This window comes from Camelus ferus, chromosome 7, assembly GCF_009834535.1.
Source record: "Camelus ferus isolate YT-003-E chromosome 7, BCGSAC_Cfer_1.0, whole genome shotgun sequence".
Taxonomy (NCBI): Eukaryota; Metazoa; Chordata; class Mammalia; order Artiodactyla; family Camelidae; genus Camelus; species Camelus ferus.
Genome location: NC_045702.1, coordinates 76,004,053 through 76,025,290, shown reverse-complemented (window position 1 = coordinate 76,025,290; position 21,238 = coordinate 76,004,053). Strand labels below are relative to the sequence as shown.

Sequence of the window (21,238 nt, the reverse complement as noted above, 5' to 3'; positions counted from 1 at the left end):
GAGTTTAGTCATTTGCCAGAGTTTTATAACTTTAAGGTGTTGAAATTTATGTTTGAATCTAGTTACGTAAACCTCAGATTCCATTTCTTGCCTGCTGACTCTCCTCAATTAAAGGACACGAGGGAGTCATCTGGCCGTTCCCATTGCTGATCACCTGTCTGCTGCATCAGCATTTTTATGTTTTTCCTGGAGCTCTGTTTCTCAGCCCACTCCCTGCTCAGTGTTTACTTCGACTCTTTGTGTGGGTCTCTGTGCTGCTGTCCTTATCACTTCCGAATTCCTATGTTTCTTCTCCTTGGCTCATACCTGGCCTTTGGTGAGGCCTCCTGGGAACCAGCATCCTCATAAAGAGGGACATGAGCACAGGGCAGACAGCGAGAAGGGACACGTGGCCTGGCTGGCTTGGATTGAGCCACAAGCCCGAGGAGCAGGTCTTGAGGGTTAAAACATTGCTCAGAGTTCTCTTGCATTTTCTAGCCCCGCCTTGGGGAGCTCTGTGGGTGCCCCAGGTCCTAGGCACCCTGCCCACTCACTGCCCTGCTCACTGTGCGTATGGCCTGGCCTGGCCTTGCCGCCCGCGTCGGGTGCCGCACTCCATCACATTGCTGTACCCAAAGGAGGTTCGGTCATTTCAGCAGGGCCCACCTTCTAGTGAACAAAAGGGTGTTTAATGTTCTGCATTGAGCAGACTTTTCTGTTTAGTCTGTGAGTACCATTTCAGAATTACTTTGAAAATAAAAGCAATGGTTGTGTCTCATTCTTTCCAGAAATCCAAGCTCATCGATCGTTGAGGTTTGATGGAGATGCTGACTCACTTAAGCATTTTCTGTCTGGGGCCTCACCATGTTGTTTTCCTTTGTCCCTCACGCCTGGTTTAACTGCTTCATGCAGGCATGGTCTGGACTTGCCTGAGAAGCTCTTCTGGCCCCACAGCCCTGAGAATCCCAGCCCTACGCCTGCTGCTGAGAATCCTTCAGGGTCCCCTGGGGTTGAGAGTGGCCTGAGCATTGGACACGTTCGTGAGCGACCTTAGGGCCTGGGCCATCTCAGGAGCCTTTTGGAGCATTCCTCATCCACAGCTGAACCAGAATTGATGAGTCCCAGCCTTTAATCTTTATTTGCTAATCAGCCATCATCTAACTCTTGAGCTCTCTGTGCTCACCCCAAGCAGTAGGAAGGTAGGGGATGGGGTCCCAGGTGAACTGTGGCCACTTAGGAAGGCATTTGCCGCCCGTTCAGGGGGCTGTTGTCTCTCACGTCCTGTGTGATAGCGCGCTTCTGAGCTGGATGGGCTCCCGTAGGGAGTGGGCGCAGGTCTAGTGGGGAGCAGTGGGAGGAGAGGGGAGCCAAGCGGGGCTGACCTTGAGGTGAAGCATCGGGCAGTCTAGGAGAAAGGGTAAGGAAGTGTCCATGGGGCCTCTGGTCAGTTTGTTCTCTCGTGAAGTATTTTCCAGAGATGGAGACCAAGAATTTAAATTCTGTTGAGTTCAACTTACAGGATTCCAGGCCTAAATGATCATCCCACCACTTGCTTAGAAAAGGAGACTTGTGCCCAGCAAGTCTTGTGTGCACACGTGCAAACCACTTATCCAGGCACTAACTTCCTGCTGTTTGCTCATGCCAGCAAAAACCCGCGCTGCCGACTTGTTGGTGAATCCCCTGGACCCACGGAACGCAGACAAAATCAGAGTTAAAATTGCCGACCTGGGAAATGCTTGTTGGGTGGTAAGTAGTTTTCTTTCTGAAACATTTTGGTTATTATCATGAATTAGAAGATGCTTTTCTCTTCTTTACTGTGTGTTTTCCTCCATGGTAATGCAGTCCATTCCCTTCCAGCATAAACACTTCACAGAAGACATCCAGACGCGTCAGTATAGATCCATAGAGGTTTTAATAGGCGCGGGTTACAGTACACCTGCTGACATCTGGAGTACGGCATGTATGGTAAGAACAGCCTCTGCCATTTTCCTCCATGTAAAGGTTCATCCCTTTAACCCCCACGATGGGGGGAGCCACCCCTGTGCCTGTAGGGCTTACTTTCTGACTGTGAAGATTGTGCACCGGGGAGGAAGTGAGGGGAAGGTTGCTGCCTTGGTGTCTGAAGAGTTAAAAGAATCCTTTTTAGGCATGTCCTGAGTTGAGTTTTTGTTTCGGTTTTGGTCTTGAGAGAGACAACCTCAGTGCGGCCCTCTGCAGCCCACACCACCAGAATCAGACCCTCCGCTGTGGTGATAAATGACTTCAGGTAACTGTTTGGTTACTGAAAGCTTGCAGGTTGTATGCAGTTTTGCCCCTCACCCGGGCTGTGGAGGAGATGAGACAGCTGTGTCTTCGGGGAAGATTGTGACTGAAACGTCAGAGCCCTTCGCAGTGGCCTCTGTCGGACCTTATCTCCTTACTGGAGAGGAGAGGAGAGGATTTCCCCACACTTCAGTGTTTACTCTCTCTTGTGTTTAGCAAAATCCAGAGACTCTTCTGGCTTATTGCTCCAGGCTGTCCACTCCCATCCGAGATCCTGGCAGCGGCAGGTACCGTGTTTGACTGTTTCCGCAGGGAGCACAGGGATGGTTTTCCTCAAGGCCTTGGGGTGCTGCTTCTTTCTCCCATGTAACCCTCACCATTTCTGCTGCCAGTTTTGTGCATCACAACGTTGGATGCGTCCAAACTCTCCCCATCTCCCCCAGTGCATCCTCTCACCTCCTCCTCACCTGTGAACTGATGAGTGTGAGTGGTCGCTCGTCTGTAAGCCAATTTCAGTTTCTTTCTTGGCTCTTTTCCCTAGCCAGTTCAGCACCTTCCTCTTAGTGGGCTGTGCTTTGTAGTCCTCTGTTGGAAAAGGGAATGCACGTGTCTGTTGCTTCCAACAGTGTTTCATACTTTTCTTATTTCGTGTCATTTTTTCTCCCAAATTCTCCTGATACTTAAATGAAGGGGCATGCGTATAAAGCTTAGTACTTGTCTTCTCACTAAAAAAAGCGGTGCCGAATGAATGTAATTGTCCGTGGTTCCAGGGTTGATGTAAGCTTCTCGGGTGTGCTGTACTGTTTGTCCCCTGATGCTCAGGTGGAAGCACTGTCAGCAGGTCGTGCTAGATCAGTACGAAGAAAGCACACGTTACCATCTTTGACATTCACATGATCAGAGGCAGCCAGTGTGGCCCAGTCGGTCTGAAACGGTCTGCCTTTCTATTCCCATGTTGCTCTGATGTGTTAACGCCAGAGAAGACTTTAAATTAAGTTTTTCATTAAGTGTCAGAAACTGAGTCCTTGCTGTGCTAGGTTTAGGAAAGAATGGTTTAAAGAATCAGTGGACACACGATGGTTCCTTTGACGGTAGGGACTGGTGGGAGGATAGGACCCGACTCCCTCTCCGTGCACTTTTCAACAGCTGGAGCTGCAGGGAAGGGATGTGCTGTTTCAGGATGTGGTGAGGTCAAGGCTTACTTGTCCCCAGGAACACAGAAGGGGCCGTACCAGGGCTGCCCTGAATTACACTCTGAGAACGCTTTCAGCTCTGAATCCTGTGTTTCTAATTTTGGGTGTGAAATTTTGGTGATGTAACCAGAAAAATAGGACAGGATCACAGATGTAGTAGAATAATGGGGGAGCTGTCAGTGCAGTTTTATACCAGGTTTTCTGCCCTACCTTCCATGAGATAAGGTCTTGTCCTTCTGCACAGTCTCCTGTCCTGCCCACCCCGGCAGCTGCTGTGGCACCAACAGAGAGGGAAGACCTGTGAGGAAAAGCGTTCACTCTGCCGCCTTCCGAGGTTACACCCCCCCCCCCCCCACCGCAATGAACCATAAACTCGTGCGGTGCTTCTAAGAAGTTTCTTATGAAGTTTTTTTTAATTGGTTGGTTGTCATAAGGCTGATTTCCTGTAAGTGGGGATGGAACAAGCCTTCACTCCTGCCCCAGACCCTCCCGGGGGGTCATGGCTGAGATCCCCTCTTGTTTTTCGGAGAAAATCTAGGGAGGCTGAAGCAGTCCTCCCCCACCCCTACCCTTCTGTTGAAGTTTAAATATATAATAGTATATTAACTTCATAATACCAAGCTGTAGTCAAGCTCCCGATCATTCTTGGTGGTAAAGCCCAGGGTCCTTTGCTATGAGCGGTATCAAATCTTACAGAGACTCCAATGAGATGGGAGGGGTAGCCGGTACCCATGTTCACTCCTGAGTGTCTTTGCTGCCTTCAGGCAAGAGAGCTTTTACAGCTGGACAGGGATGACAAAATGAGGCACAGTAGCTGGGATATGTCAGTTTGTGAGTCTCTCTTTTCTTGAGCTTTGGAGCCCCTCCAGATGTTGTATGATCTAAAACTTCTGTGTGGGCCAAGGTGTTGTTTCCTCTGTCTGCGTGTGTCAGAGCCCTGAATAGGCATCTCTGCAGGCCCCATGGTGAGCCCCAGGCAGGGCCGCGGAGTCGGGAGCCAGTCTGACAGGTTTCACCGGCCGCCTTCAGCACTGGTCACATCGCAGAAGGAAGAGGTGACCTTATTTATTCAGAATACAGTGCTTTGTCGTGGGATGGCTTTGTCGTGGGATGGCGTTGCAGGAAGGGGATAACTGGCCTCCCTAGAACCTGAGAACAGAAGCTAGTCCAGGGGCAAGGCCTCTGAGAGGATTGGGTCGAGCAGAGAGGGCAAAACCCAAAGTTCCCAAGTACTAAAAATAAACGATGATAATCAGGGTCATACGTAGAGTCACTTACTGGGTTGAAGGCAATACTCTTCCATGCTTTCGTAGCTGCCGGCATAAAAGCAGGTGGTGAAGTACGTGTTCTCACTGTGAGGTGTGCTTGCCTGTTGTCCGTGTCCTACTTGTTAAGAAATCTCGTCGGTCTCCAGAGAACCAGGGCCTGGCAGCACGGCGGGGAGCCTCATCTCGCCTCTTCCTTCTGTCTTTCACACCATTTCATCGATAGGCTTCTTTGACCTAAGTATTTTCTTGGAAATACATGAATGCTAATCAAAATGGTCATCTTTCAAAGAACATTCAGCTGGCATATCTTCTTGTTAGGTAAGAAATACATACAACCAGATTGAAATGTTCTTGAAAATTAGTAAGAAGAGTGCGGGAGGACCCAAGGAAGGTAAAGAGCGGCTGGCATTCTCCTTGGATTCGTCACGCGGCTTCCGGGGTCTTCTTTCCCATTAGGGTTTCACCTTTCTCTCTTGCCTTGTGTCTCAGGCAAAGAAGACACTTCTGGCCATTCAGTGTGTAATCCATCCTGTTCCTCTGGGACCTGTGGCCAAATGCGAGGTTTTCCCCTGACCTGTTCATTGGGTGGAGAGGGGAGGCCCTGCGGCTCCCGGACAGCCACTTACTCTGCGTTGAGACTTGGCACGTCTGGGTCCTGCGCAGACCCAGGTCTGCTTCAGGGCAGGGATCCTGAGTTCAGGAACAGAGGGTGGCTGGCAACAGGCTTGTCATCCTGTTCCCTCTTTTCCTTTTTGGAAAAAAAAAAAACAGTGAAGAGATGAGCTGAGGGGACCCACCTTGGCTTGTTGCGAGAGGCCCCACTCAGGCCATCCCCACACTCTGATCTTCGACAGGAGAGGCTGGGCTGATGCAGGAGTGGGGACGGCGGTACCTTGAGATTCATAGGGAGTAGTGCCACAGCCACTGAGCCACAGGCATCAATGAGCTGGTACCGGGCCTCTGAGGGCCTTCGGAGCAGGTCTAATATACAAGAGAAGTAAGCATGGAAAAAACCCAAAAATGGGAGTTATTCTTTTTTTTTTTTTTAATTCATTTAAATTCTTATTTAAAACATGTTTTTAAAAAAACATGGTATTTGGTCAGCAGAGCAATAGCAGTTGCCATCTTTATATATTGTTACCCAAGTTAAACCCATGGTCCTGAGATGTTTTTGTGAAGGAGGGAAATAGACTCACGGGCAGAAATGGAAACAAATGCCCCTCCTGCCCACCAGCCCCACGCCTGGCTTTCTGTGGGGGCGACCGTGTAATCAGGAAGCCTAATCTCCTTGCCGAACTCAGAGGCTCTGCTAGCTGATCTGGGTCCCCCTGGCCCCCGGGGGACAGAGCAAGAGGGGCTTCTTTTGAGGATTTCCTTTTTGTGCCAGAAGTGAATAAAGTGATGATGAGATGCTGGAAATAACCCCGTTACTGAGACGTGAAAGGCTTTGCTTCAGGAGAGCAGCAGCACCCGCCACCCAGGGCGCGCCAGCCCACGGGTGGCAGGCAGGCTCTGGGGCCAGACGGGCCGGGCCCTGGGTGAGTCCTCATTCTCGCACTTAGGTTCGCGTGCAGGGCTCCAGGCAGGCCTGCGCACGGCTGCTTCCTGCAGAACGAAGCAGAGAGATACAAGAATATTTCTGAAGCTTTTTTGAACTTTCGGGAAGAAGAAAAACCTGGTGTTGAGCCCCTTCAGGAGGCTTTTTGGTTTAATTCGTATCCTCATAAAATGTAGGTCTTTTGTACCAGATGAAGCTGCTGGCTGGGGCTGGTCTCTGTGAATTGCTTAGCATGTCATCTGTTGTATCCTAGGCATTTGAGCTGGCAACGGGAGATTATTTGTTTGAACCACATTCTGGGGAAGACTATTCCAGAGATGAAGGTGAGTATTGCTGCCTGCTAAATCCCTCCTTCTGAGTCTCCTGAGAGTCCTGAACTTCTGGAGAATACTGTGTTTTTGTACCAAAATAGGACTGTGTTTTGGTTTTCAAACACCAAATTCAAATGCTTTCCCTTTGAACTTGAAGCCCCCCCAGTCACAGTGAATGGGCAGCGCCTCTTGGCATAGGTGACACTGCAGGGAGCCCTTGGGCTTCAGCCTGCTCCCGTGGGCCCGAACTCAGCTGGCGGGAGAGGACAGGCCGCACAGACCCAAAGCCTCTCCTTCATCCTTTTGTCCACTCATCACTGCCCATTTCTCTGTTCTGTTGGGGGCTGAGTTGAAAACCAAGGAATTCTGGCTTGAATTCCATCTGCAAACCTGACCATCTCCATGCTTATTTGCTTGCTATGCTGCGGTGGCCTGGGGTGAGCTGGCGTCAGTCCTTGTTAATGCTCCAGATGGTGCCTGACACCTGCCAGTCCTAGAAGCCTCTGCGTGGATGTGCTGCAGACATTGTTGATTTGAATCTATTTCTGATTTTTTACTAATTTCAATTTCCCCCCCTTTTTTTTTTATCCCATCCTTCCCTTTCCCCCTCCCATTCCCGTATCCTTTTTTTTCTCTCCTCCATAGACCACATAGCCCACATCATAGAGCTGCTAGGCAGTATCCCAAGGCACTTTGCTCTGTCTGGAAAATATTCTCGGGAATTCTTCAATCGCAGAGGTAGTACCTCTTCTTTTTGAAAAGCGCCACGATGCAGACAGAAACGGAATAGCAGCTGCCGATTGTAGCATAAATGATGACAAAGGCATTTCTCCTAAATTCCCAAAGCAACCCAGCAGAATTCCTATGCTGATTTCCAAGTTGAGAGGGAAGACTGCGTTTGGCCGTGTGCTGCGGTCACCCTGTGCGTCAGCCGCAAGGGCAGAACTGTGCTCTGATGGTTCAGGTGGCCTCTGTTTCTGTCTGCGCGGGCGGTGGCAGTGTCTGCATGCAGTGTACTGATTAAACTGTCGTGTGTTTCTGTTTTGCTGGCAATGTTTCCCAATGCAGATCACATAGCATTGATCATTGAACTGCTGGGGAAAGTCCCTCGAAAATACGCTATGTTGGGGAAATATTCCAAGGAGTTTTTCACCAGAAAAGGTAACGGTATTTATGCAACACTAATTTTCAGCATAATACTCTCCCAAAAGGAGAAATTGTGCATTCACGTTTAGGCACCAGGGGACTCTGCTGAAGAAAGTGCTCAAGAAATAATGAACCATCTGATCTGTGGAGTAAGAATTTTGTAAGAAAACAACGTTCCTGAAATCCTTTATCTCCTCCACACCTTTCTTTTACTTTAAGCACCAATCTGTGTATTCATGTATTTATAAAAAGGAGTTTAAGTGACTTTTAGGAACCGGCTAGACTTAACCTTTGTATTTTGCACATTGTTCCTGGAGCCGGAGTGTTTTTGCAGTGGAGCAGAGGTGGCCTAGAGCCTGGACTTAGTGACCGTCCATCTGCGCCCTCGGGCCTGTCTGAGCTGTCTCTGTGGGTAGGGTTGTGGGCCTTGGAGCCGTGTGTGCCTCACGTTCCTGTAAATCAAACCTCACTCTCCTTTACACTGCCTCACGCTGTGTTACAGGTGACTTATTTCATATTTTAATTCTTGTTGATTTCCCTTTGTGTGACTCAGAACAGCCCTTTCTTTGCTGTGAATAGTCCCTGGTTAATGATCAATTTAAAAAAATACCCAAAAGCTCCAGGGAGTTTATTTTTAAAGAATGCCCCCCACCCCCCCTGCTCCATGCCATAATCTTTCGTGTGAGCATAAATGGTCCTTGTAATTCATGTCTTTTCCAGCTTAGATTTTTCTTTTGTTTGGAGGTGTTGTAGCACCCTTTAAAAAAAGAACTTTTTAAAGTTAATGGGAGCAGAACTTGGAGTTTGTAGAAATTTCTGTAGGTACTAGATAGGCCATCTCCTCTGCTTTAGCCAAATTTGAAGAACCAGTTTGATTCTCTATTTTCCTATGAGATAAAGAATTCTTGTAGAGTAATAACCTTTTATGATACACTTTGATGATGTTCAGCTAACCAGTCCTGTCTTGTCTTTTAAATCCCACCTCCCTGTTTATGCACACGACCTGCGCACCAGCCACGCCGAAGACGGTGGTTTCTTGCTCCACCTTCTTAGAGTGCGCTGACCACAGCCCTCAGCTTTACTGGGACCAGCCCGTGCATAACCTGGGAAATAAGTAACCAGATGCAATTGTTCTGTCATTTTCTTTTTAAAGCTTATCACAGGGGGAAAAGATTGTCAGGGAAGAATTTTCTTCAGACTTGTTGTATCAGTTTTGTTTTTGAAAATCTGGTCTTCGACACTGGGTCATCTGAGCAGGTACAGAGATCCCCTCACCACACACAGACACTCACGCACAGTCTCAGGTGGGGTTAAGGGCAGTAAGGTGGCTTTGCCACTTGAGAACAGTTGAAGCAAGGAAAAGCTCTGGATTTTTATGGCCTGGGATTCAGTGTGGCTTGGGAAATAGTGTTTATTTTAATCCTTCTTCCACATTTCAGTGTGTTCAGAGCTTGTGGGAGATGGCCTGGGCCCCCTGGAGCCCTTGGCTGGTGGAAGACCTGCCCTCGGCCATAACCTTCAGGCACTGTCTGATGGGGGCTTGGTGGGGAGGGTGGCCTGGGGCTACCAGCATCATCTTTAATCTTCATGGAAGTAGACAGCAGTATTGGCCTGCGATGCTCTGCAGGGGACAGGAGAAGGCCCAGGGGGGCTCTGGACCACAGCACCTGCTCCTCTAGGGAGTGGGCTGTGGAAGCCTCGTCCCCTGACTTAGGCACCAGGCATGGGGAGGAACAACAGCCAACGAAGGCACACGAGGGTGTTCCCTCTAATTGTGCTGCCCTGACCTTTCCTGCAGCAAGGAGCCGTTTAGAATGACTGTGCTCTGTGTTTCTCTGTCCTTCGTGGGTGAGGTACCAGTCCTGCGCACGTGGGAAAGATGAAGAGGGACAGAGGAAGGGCCTTGAAGGGTCAGGTGAATTATTTGAAGGCACATCTGCCTGCAGCCTGTGGTCTGGTTTGCTGCTGGAGTTGGCTGCTCTAGGGCTCTCTTGTTCCTGTTAGGCTTTGCCACTGGCCTGAGCTACAGGCCTGAGGGTGGCACCACTGAGGACCAGTCCAGCGCCAGCGGGGGCTTGGAGCCCTCTCCTCACGCCCGCTCTGGGAGTCCTCGAGAGGACGTGGTGAGTGACGCCTGAGGGACTGGCACCAGGGTGGGCGTGCAGAGGGCTTGCTTTGGGGCTTGCTGGCACATCCCCACGTCGCTGTGGCCTGTGCACTTCAGGGACTGGGTGCGTGGGTTCTTCTTGAGGAGCTTGTTAGAAGGTGACCTGCAGGGTGCAGTGCATCTGGCAGCCTCGGTAGGGACGGACCAGAAACGTCTGCACTCGGTGCGACTGTGGTAACGAGAGTCCTTTCCCTTTTTTGGATGATTAGGCAAGAAAGCCCCTAAAATGACCGGGAATTGGGACTTCATTTCTTTCCTGATTATTATTTATAGTAACTGGAGATCAGAAGGAACTTAGGGTCTTCACGGAAGTGACAGGAGTAATACTATGTGAGGAATGAGGACCTGTCAGCGAAGTTGGTTTTGCCGTGTCCCTCAGGGTGCGGTGGTTGTTTGCTGCACTGAAAACGTGTTTTGGTGTGCTGCTTCCGGGAAGGAGTGCGAGGGTACGTTTCAGAAATTACGGGACCTTGTATGTCTTCATTTAAATTTTTTTTTTTAAATACTTTTCTGCCGGAGCTGATAAAGAGAAAGGCAGGATGGAAACTGCTGTGAATTTGCTTCCATCACATTGGAAAGCCATTGGGACAGAGGGAGCAAACAGCAGGTCTGCCTGCCCCTCGTCCTCCTGGGAGGGGAGCAGGTTTCTTCCCCACCCCGAGGTCAGGGAGGAGGAGCAGGGTCTGTGTGTTAAAGCTGAATATCAAATGCAGCTTAGTGTCATCTTCTTGCTTACAATTCAGAGTAAAAGTGATAACTATTTTCAATTATTTCTTGGTCCAGGCATTTTAAAATTGAGCTGGATTTTTTGGCAGGGAATGTAATTACTGTTCTCACCCTTTAAGGTTTCATCTGCTGGTTATTCCTTTGGATATGGGCATTAGCCACCAAAGATCATTAAGAAAGACCATCTTGACTGGTGGGTCCAGGTGTGGCCCAGTAGAAATGAGCGCCTAAGGATTTTGTCCCTGTCCTGTCCTGCCGTGGTCTGCGTGTCTGTGTGGTCCCTCCACCCACTCGTGTGGAAATCCAGAGGTGACCGTGTTAGGAGCAGGCTGTTGGAAGGTGGGTGAAGTCATAAATGGGTTTGGTGCCTTATAAAGAGGTCCAGAGAGCTCACTCACCCCTTCCACCATGTGAGAACAGAGCAGGAAGTCTGTGACCCGGAAGAGGGCCCTCACCTGCCCGCACTGGCACCTCCAGGACGGTGAGAAAGAAACTTGTTGTTTATAAGCTACCTTGTCAGTCCTGCTTTGTGATAGCAGCCTGACCGGCCTAAGACATGAACCTGGGAAGGGAGTGGTCCTCCAGAGGGGCCCCAGCCCTGAGGTGGTGGTGGGAAGAGGGGCACAGCCAGGGGCGCACCTGACTCACAGGTGTTCTGTCGACCTGTCAGAAGCTGTCATGTTAGTAAAATTTGCTGTATTGAGAATGAAAGTATGAGAGGAGACAGCTTTAAAAAGAAAGAAAACTATTTGATTGTGGATGAGGGCATTAAGTGTTTTATAATCTATGTAAGCGATATTGTGTATCAGGCCAAAAACTTTCTTAAATACAATGGAAAATCTCAAAGCATGTGGGGAACTTCTGTGTAGCCCAGGGACTCTTTGCAGGATGGGCTCGAGATAAGTGATGTCGGGTAGAACGGTGGGTTGGGGTGGGGTGGACAGAGAACTGAGGGTGAAACTCAGGAGCTGGGTTTTAAAAGAGACTCCATTCTTAATTTCTAGTGTTTGAGATGAAACTTGCTAGAGTGATTGTAACTGATCTCCAGAATCGTCTAAAAATCAACAGTCTCTCATTTCTGTGAAGAGCCCCTTTGTGGGGTTTGGCCCACACAGTCTGGGCACTGCCCTCACTTGATTTTCTTGGCTTCAAGTTGAAACCTTTGTCATGGCATTTCTGCATGGCGCAGGCAGTGAAGCCAGGCAGATGCCCTCTTGACTTCGACCAGTTGAGGAGCTTGTGGGGAGTCGGGCCTGGAAAGGGTTTGAAAAATTAAGTTGGTCGCAGTCAAGTGTTCAGTTATTGGCAGTTTGTTTCAGTACAACGTAATATCTTGGTGTATTTTCCTAAGAGAAAAGATTGTCAGGGTAAAAGATATTTTTACAATAGGAGCAAATAATTAAAAATTTTGTTAAAATGTTTTGTTATCTGATTGTTTTTTTGTTTTTTATTCTGTGTGGTGGAAGTGGAGGTGGCTGTCTTTGTTGTGTGTTACGAGTAGGGCTGGGCCGTTTGAGTGGACCTGAGACCCTGACTCCTAGGAGGGGCCTGTTCTTGGTGTTTCTAACAGTAGATACACCAGGTTGGGAGCTTAGGGGTTGTTTCAAGTAACCTTTATGACGTGTTACAGGGCAGCGTTTCTTCTTATCACTGAATTGAACATAAGAATTTGTACGTATAATCATAGGGCCTAGGTGAGTGTCATTCCTGTTTTTCTTGGCATGATAGAGTTTCCCACCTCGATCCATAGTCCGTATACTTGTTCTTTGCAGAGACAGTTCACTGCTGTTACGGTGCAGTATTACTATGCATTGAATGCCTGCCGGTACTCGGACTACTTGGCGTATTGCGTATTTTCCTATTACAGACAGCGTCTTCGTACATACAGTTTTTGTGTGGGATTACCTGGTCAAAAGTCTGTTAGATGCTTCAGGATTTTCTTTGGAAATGGCTTTTTTCGGTTTATAGTGCAGCTGTTAGCTTAAGGCACCTGTCATGGTAAAGCGTAGCTCTCGTCATGAAAGATTTGTACTGACTTGCTGCCTGTTGATGGATTTTAGTCACTCTGAGAACTGAGCCCTCGGGAGTAGATCCCCGTGTTCTGAGCAGACTTCTCAGCAGCTGTTCTCATTTGCAATCCTGGGGGGGTGTGTTTGTCCGAGATGAGAATGTCTTCTCCCCACAGAGCTGGTTTTACCACGGGAGGCGTGTGGTTTCTCAGTTTGCTCTAACCTTGCTCTGGTAAGATCAGCAGTCACTATAAAAGCCATAGAGTTGTGTTAGAGAAAATGCAAAAAAATAAAAGAAGAAACAACCATAAAACAAAGCTGGTGTTTGGGGGCACCTGCTTTGCGTCTTTGTGGGCACTTTGAAAATTACTTCTGGGATCATACGTAGTACATGGTTTTGACTTCTGTTACTACTGAGCATGTTATCATATTATTTCCCCCTTGTTATTAAGTAATATTAAATAATACTCCTCGAGTGGATGTACTGTGGCTGTTTGTTTTTTTTAACCACTATTCTCCAATTATGGAGCACTTATAATTTTATAAGTGTGTAATTTTGCAGTGAGCATATCTGAGGGGAGGTGGTGGATGCCAGCGTTATTTCTTTAGGCTGAATTCTGGAACTGGAATTTCCGGGTTAAAGGGGTGAACATTCGCTAATGGCTCACACTTTGTTCTCACTGAGACTGTTTCCTGTCCCGGGAGGGAAACTTCCTTCTCTGAGCCAGTGGGTCCTACCTGCATCCTGAGGACAGAGCTGCCCTGCGGTCTAGAAGCCACACTTAACTCCGTCCCCTGACCTCATGTGGGAGCCAGAAACTTACTACCTGCTGATGGTTTCTGTATTCAGCATTGTGTTTATGTCATGATTACGACTCTGTAGACAAACCAGTTCATGAGAATGTGCATTGAAAGAGTCTAGGCTAAAAGGAAAGGTCATTGTGGGGTGGAGTACAGGTCGTTTTTCCCTTTTGCTTTTGTGATTTTCTGTGGCATTTTTATCTTCCTTATGATTAAAGAAAGAGGAGGGGTATGTTCCTACACTGAGTTGAATAAATGGGTGAAGCAGACCAGGCCTCCTGAGAAGACCTTTGTAAGCGCAGGACTGATTCTCTGTTAACGCATAACATGCACAAATTCACCTTGTTGGTTAAGTTACAGCAGGTGCAAGAGGAGAGAGGAACCCACCCTTGTGCAAGGGCACCTGGCAGGTGCCTGCCTCTCAGCTGCTGGACGCAGGGGCTCTGGCCAGCCTGGGCCCGGGGACGTGGGGAGTGGGGCGCAGTGCTGTCTGCGGGGACTGCGGTCCGGACACTGAGGGCACCGGGGAGGCCTGTTTATGCGCATGTCCTGTGTGGCATCCTGTGAAAAGTTCTAACAGGCACAGAAAATGAGTTATTCTTAAAGATGGTCAATCTGTCCTTCTGGCAGTTTGACTTTAAAATAAACACTTTTTCCTTCTGTGAGAAAGGCTGTAATGGATTGCAGACCATTTACTAGCTTGTTAGTTACTCTGTAGGTCAGCCAGGGCTGCTCATAACCCACACTTTTCTTACTGCAGTTAGCACATTTTGAAAAGTATAACTTCAGCATGTTTGAAAAGTGTAATTGATGTCCTGACAGCGTAGACTTTACAGCAAATGTGGACAGGTGAATGGTACTTGATTTGGGTTGGCCCTAGAGCTGTGCTGACCGGTGCAGTAGCCACTAGCTACATGTGGCTGTTTAAAGTGCAACAAATTAAAATTAAACTTCTGTTCCTTAGTCATACTGTCCCCATTCCAAATGCTCAGTAGCCACATAGGCAGCTGCCACATTAGCATAGATACAGAACATCTCTCCCATCACAGAAAGTTCTCTCACCAAGCACTGTTCCAGAGGAAAAGACTTTTCTTTGCATAGTTACCTGCAGAAATAATGGTTCAAGGAGTTTAAATAAAGCTTAAAGTTTTTTCTAAGCAAATTTGCAAATTGCAAAAAAAAAAAAAGAATCCAAGGTGGAGCGAGAGTGCCTCAGTCTTAGCAAAAGTAAATATTCTGAGCATCCTTAGCTCGCTCTGCTTATTTAAAGAAACTAAAGCTGGTACAGATGGACCCCTGCTTGCATTCCTCAAGCCTGCTTGAAACGTGACACAGGCATGTAGACAGTTCACGATTATCTCGTGTGTGAGAGCTGGCCTGCGGTGCCGCCTGGTGTTGAGCAGGTGGGTGTGTGCGTCAGTGAAAGGCGCAGCCTGGGAGCGGCCTTGACGCTGCCTGTCTTTCCCGTAGGAGAGCTGCGGCACATCACCAAGCTGAAGCCCTGGAGCCTCTTTGATGTACTCGTGGAAAAGTATGGTTGGCCCCATGAAGATGCTGCACAGTTTACAGATTTCCTGATCCCGATGTTAGAAATGGTTCCCGAAAAACGAGCCTCGGCTGGTGAATGCCTCCGGCATCCTTGGTTGAATTCTTAGCGGATTCTGCACACGAGCGTTCTGAGCTGGCACGTGTTGTCCAGTGCATTGGCCCTAAAGGGGGACTCTTGCTCTTTAACAGGATTACAAGTGAGCTGGCTTCATCCTCAGACCTTTATTTTGCTTTGAGGTACTGTCGTTTGACATTTTGCTTTTTGTGCACTGTGATCCTGGGGAAGGGCAGTCTTTTGTCTTCAGCTTAGTAGTTTACTGACCCACTTTCTTCTGGAAACAATAACATGTCTCTAAGCATTGTTTCTTGTGTTGTGTGACATTCAAATGTCAATTTTTTTGAACGAAAAATACTTTCCTTCTTGTGTTTCGGCAGGTTTTGTAACTATTTATGAAGAAATATTTTAGCTGAGTACTATATAATTTACAATCTTAAGAAATTATCAAGTTGGAACCAAGAAATAGCAAGGAAATGTACAATTTTATCTTCCAGCAAAGGGACATCATTCCTGTATTATAGTGTATGTAAATGCACCCTGTAAATGTTAATTTCCATTAAATATGGGATGGGGACTCAAATTTCAGAAAAGCTACCCAGTCTTGAGTGCTTTGTAGCCTAAGTTGCATGTAACAGACTTTAACTGCTCCAAGGAGTTGTGCCAACTTTTCATTCCATGGCAGTCCTTTTGCATTGGATTTTAAACAAAGTGGCTCCAGGTTTTGTCATTCCCTATATGGCACTTTAAAGATAGAAAAGACATGCTTTTTATTCTAAAATACATGATAGTGTAGCACTCCCATTCGTATTTTTGCATATTTTTAATTAAAAATACTTTTAAGGAAGAAGAGCAGTTTCCCTTTAAAAATGTGGTGGCCCGGTACCATGTGGTGTTGCCTTCTCCAAGCACTGTTAAGTTAAACTCTGCATAGATTAAATTGGACAAGAGAAACATGTTCAGTGTGTGGAATGAAAAAAAAATACATATATATATATATGGGGGGGGTGGGGGAAGCTCGCTTGTGTTTGTCTAGAACTAAGGTATGTATATGTACAATTTGCAGCACGGTGGGCAGAACACTAATATCTAGGAGGTAAAGGTGATTGCATTCATTCCAGAGACAGGTTTTATGTGAGGCTACAGTAAATTTTACTAGCTTTTCCATTGTCTTTCCACATACTGAAGCTGAGAAAATGATTTTCCCTTTGCAGGTTGCACACAATTTTGTTTTATGCATTTCCTTAAAATTGTAGAATCCTGGACACAAACCATAGTAGGCAATACAATTTTAGAACGTAATATATAGAGGTACATTCAGCCTTTTTTAGAAATCAGTGGATTGAATGTCGGGTTTTTTTTTTTTAATTTTACATTCTTCAAGGTGCCTCTGTTTTCTTGACTTCGTCCATTAACATTTATCAGTATGCCTTTGCAATAACTAGATTGTGAAAAGATAACAAGTATTGTAACAAGAATTCATTGTTTGAGGTGCTTGCAGTTGTCGTAAGAATTAAAGTGTTTTGGGTTTCTCCCCCCCCCCCAAGATATTGCCTTGGTCATTGGCCTATATTTGGAGTGATAGAATCGACAAAAATTTGCTATTTTTAGTGTAGTGTCACCAAAACTAAAGGAAATGTCAACATTCCTATTGCAGGAGATACAGTTGTAGAACCATTCATTAAGGTTTATTGTGAGTAAATCGTTCGTTGCTTTGTAAGGTGTCGAAGACGGGTCTAGAACAGATGCTGTCATACAGATTCATTACCTAGAATTTCAGTGATCCTTTTTCATTCATGTTTCATCAAAAGCATACTAATTACATTTTGTTTGATCATTGCCAATTTTTTCTGTTTTCTTTTGACAGTGTTCACTGGGAGGGAACAAGGCACGCAGTCCTCTTAGGAGTTAACATTAAATCGTATTGCTGTGAGGTGGAACGTACTGTTCATTTATGACATGTGCATGCTCAGTTTTGCTCTGGAGGCTGTAGGTTACCATGTAGGTTCTGTGGCAGATGGTGGCTGTAGACCAGTGATGCCATCCAGTTTCCACAGGAACCGTCCTCACAAGAACCAGAGTACATGTATGTCTTCTCTAAGTCTGTAAGAATTACCAGGGTTATAAGCACACTTGAATGAAATTTGTCTAATGGAGTTTTGGCTCATGTTAAAAAAAAATCTAGGTTATTATGAATTATGTAAGGATCTGTTGCTTAAGCTAAAATGGTTAACTAGCTTACAGTATAAAAGCAATTGCTCTCGAAGGAATGTACGTTCATATTACTTACAGTACGGTTTTTAGCAGATTCTTGGTGGCTTGATGATGATGAATGCATAGAAGCTAAATGAGAACAATTGGTTATGCAGAACACTATGGCCAGCTCCGTGATTCTAGTTGAATGTCCTGTCTTTTCCTTTCTCTAGTCTGTGTGAAGTCTTCATGGAAAATGACAAGCAGTGAATCACCTATGTGATTATAGCAGATTCATAAGCTGGCTATCTGGAAATTAGAACTGTGCCAAGGCAGAGAAAAACAGGATATAGGAGCTTCAAAAAAGCATAAACTTTCTAGGTGAAAACTGATTTACTAACTTGTTTCTTCCTGTACTTGGATCATCCATAACTAATTAGCAGGATAAAGTACCCCTTCTACTTGGGCAGAGAACTTCAGTTTGTATTTATAGGTGAAATTGCTTCTTAAATTCCACTGTTTTCACCCATTTTCAGATTCTGCAGTTTACAGAAAAGCTTCTGTATACATTATTTATGTAGTGGGCAAATCTAAAACTATGAGGAATTAAAAATCTTTAGGATGGTCCTTTTAAAGAGGTGTGAATATGGACAGTTCACTGTGCTAGTTAACTACGTTTTGTGTTTGAAACTGTCAAGGGACGGATGACGTAAAGCCATTTCGCCTTGGACAAGTGTTTCTTCAGTGAATACGATAAGTAGAATTCTGTTTGATAAATCAAGGATGGCAAAAGTTGACCTAAGTTCTTCTAAAACTTGAAGATGATTAGGATTTGAGCCCTAAACGCAGCTGTGTTAATGTATCATCAGCTATTTTCAAAAGGAAATGGAAATTAAAAGTGTAAAACATGACTTACATTACTGACAAATCTTAGTCATTTTTAGTCTGTTTACTTTTTTCTCAATACACAGAATTTGTATATGGTGCCAAAGTATGTCAAGTAATTGGATGATGAAAAATGTGTGGACAAATAGTGTCATTACTATTGGTTATACTTAAGCCTCCTGAAAGGTAGAGGACAAAGGATAAGAATTTTTTATTTTTTGAAAATAACTAGCATTTTATATTTCAGCAATAAAATGTTCATTTGAGGCCATTTTAGTTTCACTTAAGAGATCCTAGAAATAATGCCTTTTTCCTTTAGTTTTGTATATTTAAAACAGGTTTTTAAAATTTCCTATTACTGTTTTTAATACTATAGCTAGATAGTAAATGTTAATTTAAGGTTTTAAGATAATTTTGATTCATCAGTAGTACATTTCAGCCATGTAGATCATGGCATGTACAAATTAGGTATGCCTGTGTTTTTAGGTAAACTCTAGATTTTCAAAGTTATTGTAAATCATAGTCTATAACTGTATTATGTGTGATGCTTTAATGGAATGAATTCATTTTGTATGTCAGATATAAGTAGATGTACATAGTAGTTTCCTATAGCTGTTGCTCCTGCAAAAATAACAAGTAGGAATATTACAGGAACAAGCCCTCACTGCCTCCTGATGCTTCCTGCAGTCCAGCTGGGGTAGTAGTTGCTAAAGAAAATGGAAGCCTCCTTCCAAACTCCTGTCTGGAAAATGTAAGTTTTGTGAAAACACTTGTTTCAACAGATCCCCAATCTCAGAAGTTGTACAGGACAATCTGGTAAAACTGACATAATTGTGATTTATTAACATGAATTAAAATGCCCAACCAGTGCTTCAATGTGACAGTATATTTAAAATAAAAAAGAAATTAAAAGCCATATACTGTACTACTTTCACAAAGATCACACAGTTTTGCAAAGACTTGTCATATGTACAATGCTATATATCAAATGAGAAAAGCTGTAAGCAATTATATACGCAAAAGAAATGCAGTATTTACAGTTTGTCAGGAGACATTAAAATCATCTATACATTAAATTACATTTTGCTTGCAAATTAACCGATAAAACAAAATGAGCCATGTCCACACCAAACTATAAAGATCTGTATTGCATTTTTTTATATTTAAGATGCACTCACAGAACTGCTGACAGGAAAAAAAGAAAAAATCCTCATAGTGCCATTACTTAGCTGTGTAGTTTAATGCGTATGTATAAAATAATATAGAAAACATTCACTAAATGAATTTAACTGCAACAAAAAAAATGTAAAGATCATGTAGCATCAAATCTACTGCCAGAAAAACAGCTGGAATGTTCGTTCATTTACAAAGTAAAGATCCCTAATACTGGCTGAACACATTTCTTAAGGAGTTTTAAAAAGCAAAAGTGGGAAAAATACAATGAAAGAGCACTGGTGTTTTTTTTATACAAAGTTTCATGTACAAGCTTTAAAAAGTACCTTAATAGGTACATATGAAATATACAGTTTATCTTACAGAACATTTTAAAAAATGTTTTTTGCAGTCCATTTTAATGCCACCCTGAACCATGATAGTTGTTCTGAAATGTTGGTGGCACCTGTGCTCTGTGAATTGGAATCTGTCCAGGCACTGGAGATGCCTGCTGAGGTCCTTGAACCCCATGTGGCAGGGCCACAGAGCCAGGATGAGGACAGAACCCTGAAGCAGTAGGTGTTGGAATACTGTTTGGTCCCTGGGGCTGGAGATGAGGACCTGCAACTGGTAATGGACAGTGTGGCCCTGCTCCGGAAGGCTGGTGTTGGGGTCCCGGTCCCAAAGTGGTGTGATGTGTAGCTTGTGAGGGGTACGGTGGTACAGCTGGATGAGCGCTGGAAGGGAAAAGTGGAGGTCCTTGATGAGGTGGATGGTGTAAGGCTTGAGCTGATGTGGTGTGATGCCCAGAAGCCAAAACGCTGGAAGGCGGAGGAGGAGGGGGTGGTGGAGGGGCTGAATTTACGACATGCTGGTGTTGTGCTTGTAGACCTTGAAGTCCTGTGGAAGGATGGGGCGGTGGATGGTGATGAGGGGCAGGCCCAGGAGGTGGAGGGGGTGGTGGCAAATGGTGTCCAGCAGTTTGAGAATGAATATGCGACCCAGGGGTGACGGCATGAACGGGCCCCACTACGTGTGCTACAGAGTGTGGCTGATGGGAACTCGGCTGTTGGAGCAGGTGTGGTCCTGGAGCAGGTGGTGGCGGAGGAGGGGGTGGGACCACAGCAGCAGCAGCAGCAGCAGCAGCAGCAGCAGTCTGATGGTGAAGAGCAGGGTTCTGAGAAGGCAAAAAATGCCCTGGAGTAACGTGGTGTCCCGGAACTGTTTGCTGGCTTGTAGTGCCAGGAAGTGCTTGACTTGGTCCTGATGTAAACACAGTTTGTTGGGAAAGACTACCTTTAAGCTGATTATAGTTCTGAAAGTTTGCAGAGGGCTGCTGGTTTTGATAATAAGACGAAGAAGAAGGGGGCGGAGGGGGTGGAGGCGGCGGTGCCGTGCTGCTCAGACTCTGTTGGTTAAACTGACTGTATGTTGCTGAAGATTGTCCTGAGGGTGTCTGGGTAAATAATGCTCCAGAAGTTGCCTGCTGAGTGTTGGCTTGAAGGTTCTGTGCTGCGGAATAAAAATTTCTTTGCGGCTCTCGCTGAGGTGTTCCAACTTGAGGTGACTGTGAGTGGTGAGGCCTGTAGGGAGAGCCTAACTGCTGGGAAGGGGGCTTTGGTGACAGATAACCGTGCTGCACAGGCGTGTGAGGCGTTGACGACTTTGGGGGATTTTCTATGTGAGGTGACGGAGGACAGTGCAACTTCACCGGTGCAGAAGGCAGCTTCTGTGAAGGTTGCTCAGATGAATTACGGACAAGTGGCTGAGGAGGATGATTCTTTGAAAGTGCTTGGGGGTTATTATTTAATAGCTGTTTTTGTTGGAGTTCTGTTTTCGGGTGAACACCATTCTCAGCTTCTGATACAATAACTGTTCCCTCCCAGTGGGAATCTGGTTTTGTGAGTATTTTCCCAAGTGGTTGAACAGGAATTACAGGTCCCGGGGAACCAGGCTGTGAAAAGAAGACAAATTACACAGACTTA

At 45.8% G+C, this 21,238-nt stretch overlaps 2 protein-coding genes across 12 annotated transcripts in view; one reads left to right on the top strand and one right to left on the bottom strand.

The window, feature by feature from the left end:
• SRPK2 (SRSF protein kinase 2) overlaps positions 1-18,144 on the top strand; it is a 204,362-nt gene extending 186,218 nt beyond the window's left edge. For 3 of the 9 annotated variants that reach the window (XM_032484185.1, XM_032484188.1, XM_032484190.1), the window contains 6 exons: positions 1,625-1,725; positions 1,837-1,944; positions 6,514-6,583; positions 7,217-7,309; positions 7,640-7,732; positions 14,891-15,075. In XM_032484185.1, coding sequence (XP_032340076.1) covers positions 1,625-1,725; positions 1,837-1,944; positions 6,514-6,583; positions 7,217-7,309; positions 7,640-7,732; positions 14,891-15,075 — 650 coding nt within the window. Of the gene's footprint in view, positions 1-1,624; positions 1,726-1,836; positions 1,945-6,513; positions 6,584-7,216; positions 7,310-7,639; positions 7,733-14,890 lie in introns of all 9 variants that reach the window. The other 6 variants (XM_032484186.1, XM_032484189.1, XM_032484192.1 and 3 more) reach the window with 4 other exon arrangements.
• A 774-nt stretch (positions 18,145-18,918) lies between these two features.
• The window catches only part of KMT2E (lysine methyltransferase 2E), a 55,292-nt gene continuing 52,972 nt past the window's right edge, over positions 18,919-21,238 (bottom strand). For all 3 annotated transcript variants that reach the window (XM_032484181.1, XM_032484182.1, XM_032484183.1), the window contains one exon: positions 18,919-21,207. In XM_032484181.1, coding sequence (XP_032340072.1) covers positions 19,672-21,207 — 1,536 coding nt within the window. In that variant the 3' untranslated portion in view covers positions 18,919-19,671. The remainder of the gene's footprint in view (positions 21,208-21,238) is intronic.